The sequence below is a fragment of the Aegilops tauschii genome, chromosome 3, assembly GCF_002575655.3.
Source record: "Aegilops tauschii subsp. strangulata cultivar AL8/78 chromosome 3, Aet v6.0, whole genome shotgun sequence".
Taxonomy (NCBI): Eukaryota; Viridiplantae; Streptophyta; class Magnoliopsida; order Poales; family Poaceae; genus Aegilops; species Aegilops tauschii.
In genome coordinates, this window is record NC_053037.3 from 574,781,481 (window position 1) to 574,783,815 (window position 2,335).

General features: G+C 53.4%; 1 protein-coding gene across 1 annotated transcript; it reads left to right on the forward strand.

Moving 5' to 3' along the window:
• Positions 1 to 1,254: 1,254 nt before the first annotated feature.
• LOC141020707 (uncharacterized) lies at positions 1,255 to 2,052 on the forward strand. The gene has a single exon (XM_073495645.1). The coding sequence runs from the start codon at positions 1,255 to 1,257 to the stop codon at positions 2,050 to 2,052; it is 798 nt and encodes a 265-aa protein (XP_073351746.1).
• Positions 2,053 to 2,335: the final 283 nt, after the last annotated feature.

Sequence of the window (2,335 nt, forward strand, 5' to 3'; positions counted from 1 at the left end):
TTTGCAATCTTTACTTTCCTATCTATAAACCAAAAATACCAAAAATATTTACTTTACCGTTTATCTATCTCTATCAGATCTCACTTTTGCAAGTGACGGTGAAGGGATTGACAACCCTTTTATCGCGTTGGGTGCAAGTTATTGATTGTTTGTGCGGGTATTCGGTGACTTGTTCGTTGTCTTCTACTGGATTGATACCTTGGTTCTCAAAACTGAGGGAAATACTTACGCTACTTTGTTGCATCACCCTTTCCTTTTCAAGGGAAAACCAACACAAGCTCAAGAGGTAGCAATACTTGACCTCCCACACACCACCAACGACATGTAGTGGCCATTAGTGTCATGCCCCTTGGATCCCCGTGGCGCCACATCGGAGGGACACCACGCAACATCATCTCGTGACTTGCGTGTGAGCAGGCTTGAAGGAATTGTGTGAACATCTGTGAAAATCTAAGAAGTTGGGAGGCATGCGAGCAGGCCGCACAACATTTTTCCCGGGAGACACGCTCTTTTACCGCCTGCCGTCGCCTCCTCAACTACCTCCTTAATGGCGCCTGCAGATGCCTATAGAAGGCCAATGCCTTCCCCTTTCTTGCTTAAATCCTCCCTCCGGCGCCTCCCATTCCCTCTCAACCACCTCCAATCCACCACCCACTTCCTCAACAAATGGCGAACCCAAAGGATCCCCTCGTCTTCAATTCTGGGGATGATCATGATGATGAGGTGCTGGAGGAGCTCATCAAAGAGTGTCAAGTATGATGTGGCCGAGGAGGTGTGGCGACAGGAGGACGCCGAGTGGGGGTGGAGGATTTAATACCACCCTCCCGCCCTTGCCCCTGCTCTGACCAACGGTGAATGGCCAGTGTGGGCTCTGATGACAAATACATTGCTGGGCCGGGACGCGGCCGCCAACGTCTTGGCCGTCGAGATTGTTACACTATTCCTTGGATCACAAGTTTCCTAATCCAAGTCGGTTTATAATACCTAGTCTAAGTCAGTTTGTACCAATATATATAGCCATGTACCATGTGCTAAACATATTACAAGCAATAGTTTTATTCATCTATCATGGTATCAGTTTTTCGATCCTAGGGTTTAGGGTATAGCTTGGCCCACCCCACATTGTCGCTGCCGCCTGGCTACTTCGAGCGCCGGGCTACTATCATCGCCAGAGCCGCCACCACGGCAGCCTCTTCTTCATCTACTCTTTCCCTAGCACCACCAACACCTCCTACTATTCTTCTGGCTGCACCCATGTCGCTCGCCGACACCATCACCGATGTCAGACCTTTCATCCCCATCGTCCTCGACCTCGCTGCCCACAACTATTATCATTGGCGCCACCTCTTTGATCTACACCTGGGACGCTGCAACCTCCGCTCTCGCGTCACCGCTAATAGTCCTCCTCACCCTGATGATCCTCAATGGGTGAAAGACGATCTCACGATTGTTCAGTGGTTCTACACCCACATCACCACCGAGATCTTCAACATTCTTGATCACGACGGCGCCACCGCCGCCAACATCTGGGGCTCTCTTCGCCAGCTTTTTCAAAGCAACAACGACGCTCGGGAAAACGATCTACACACCGAGATTCGTAACCTGATCCAAGGCGATGCCCCGGTAAATCTTTTCTATCAGCATGTCAAGGCCATCGGCGATGAGCTTCGCGAACTCGGTGATCCCGTCAGCGACACACATCTCATCAACACCATCGTCGTCGGGCTGAGCGAGGATTTCGACAAGCATGCCTCCTTCATCCCAATGATGCGGCCTCCTCCAACCTTCGCCGAAGTTTGCTCCATGCTACAGCTCGCGGCAGACACTCAAGCTCACAAGGACTCTCGCCCAAGGGTCTTCCATGTTGCGGCTCGTCCTCCTATGCCGTCTCCATCAGTGCCTCCCCTGCCAGCTCCTGCCACCATGCCGCCCCTTATGCCATCCGTGCAGCCACCTCCAGGTTGGCACCCCAGTCCCAACTACCGCGGCAAAAACCCCATCTACAGGCTGCCCTCGATGCACTCGGCGCCTCCTTGGACACCGCCGCCTTAAAACCCTGCGCCGGCTCCAAGTGCTCCACCCGTGGCTCCATCCTAGCGTCCTCCACATGATCCATGGATCGGGCTTGTCTAGGCATGGCATGTGCCCTGGTCTGCCCCGTCCTCCCTTGGCACTCCACCTGGCTACACCGGTGCTTGGCAACCCGTCCTTCATCCGCATACTGGTGCCCCTAGGTTGCTTACCCCTCGACAGCCGGCGAATGCATATCATGCCGCTTCATCGTATGCTCCTTACGGTGGTCCCTCTCCTGCTGACGGAGGTCTCTACTACACGT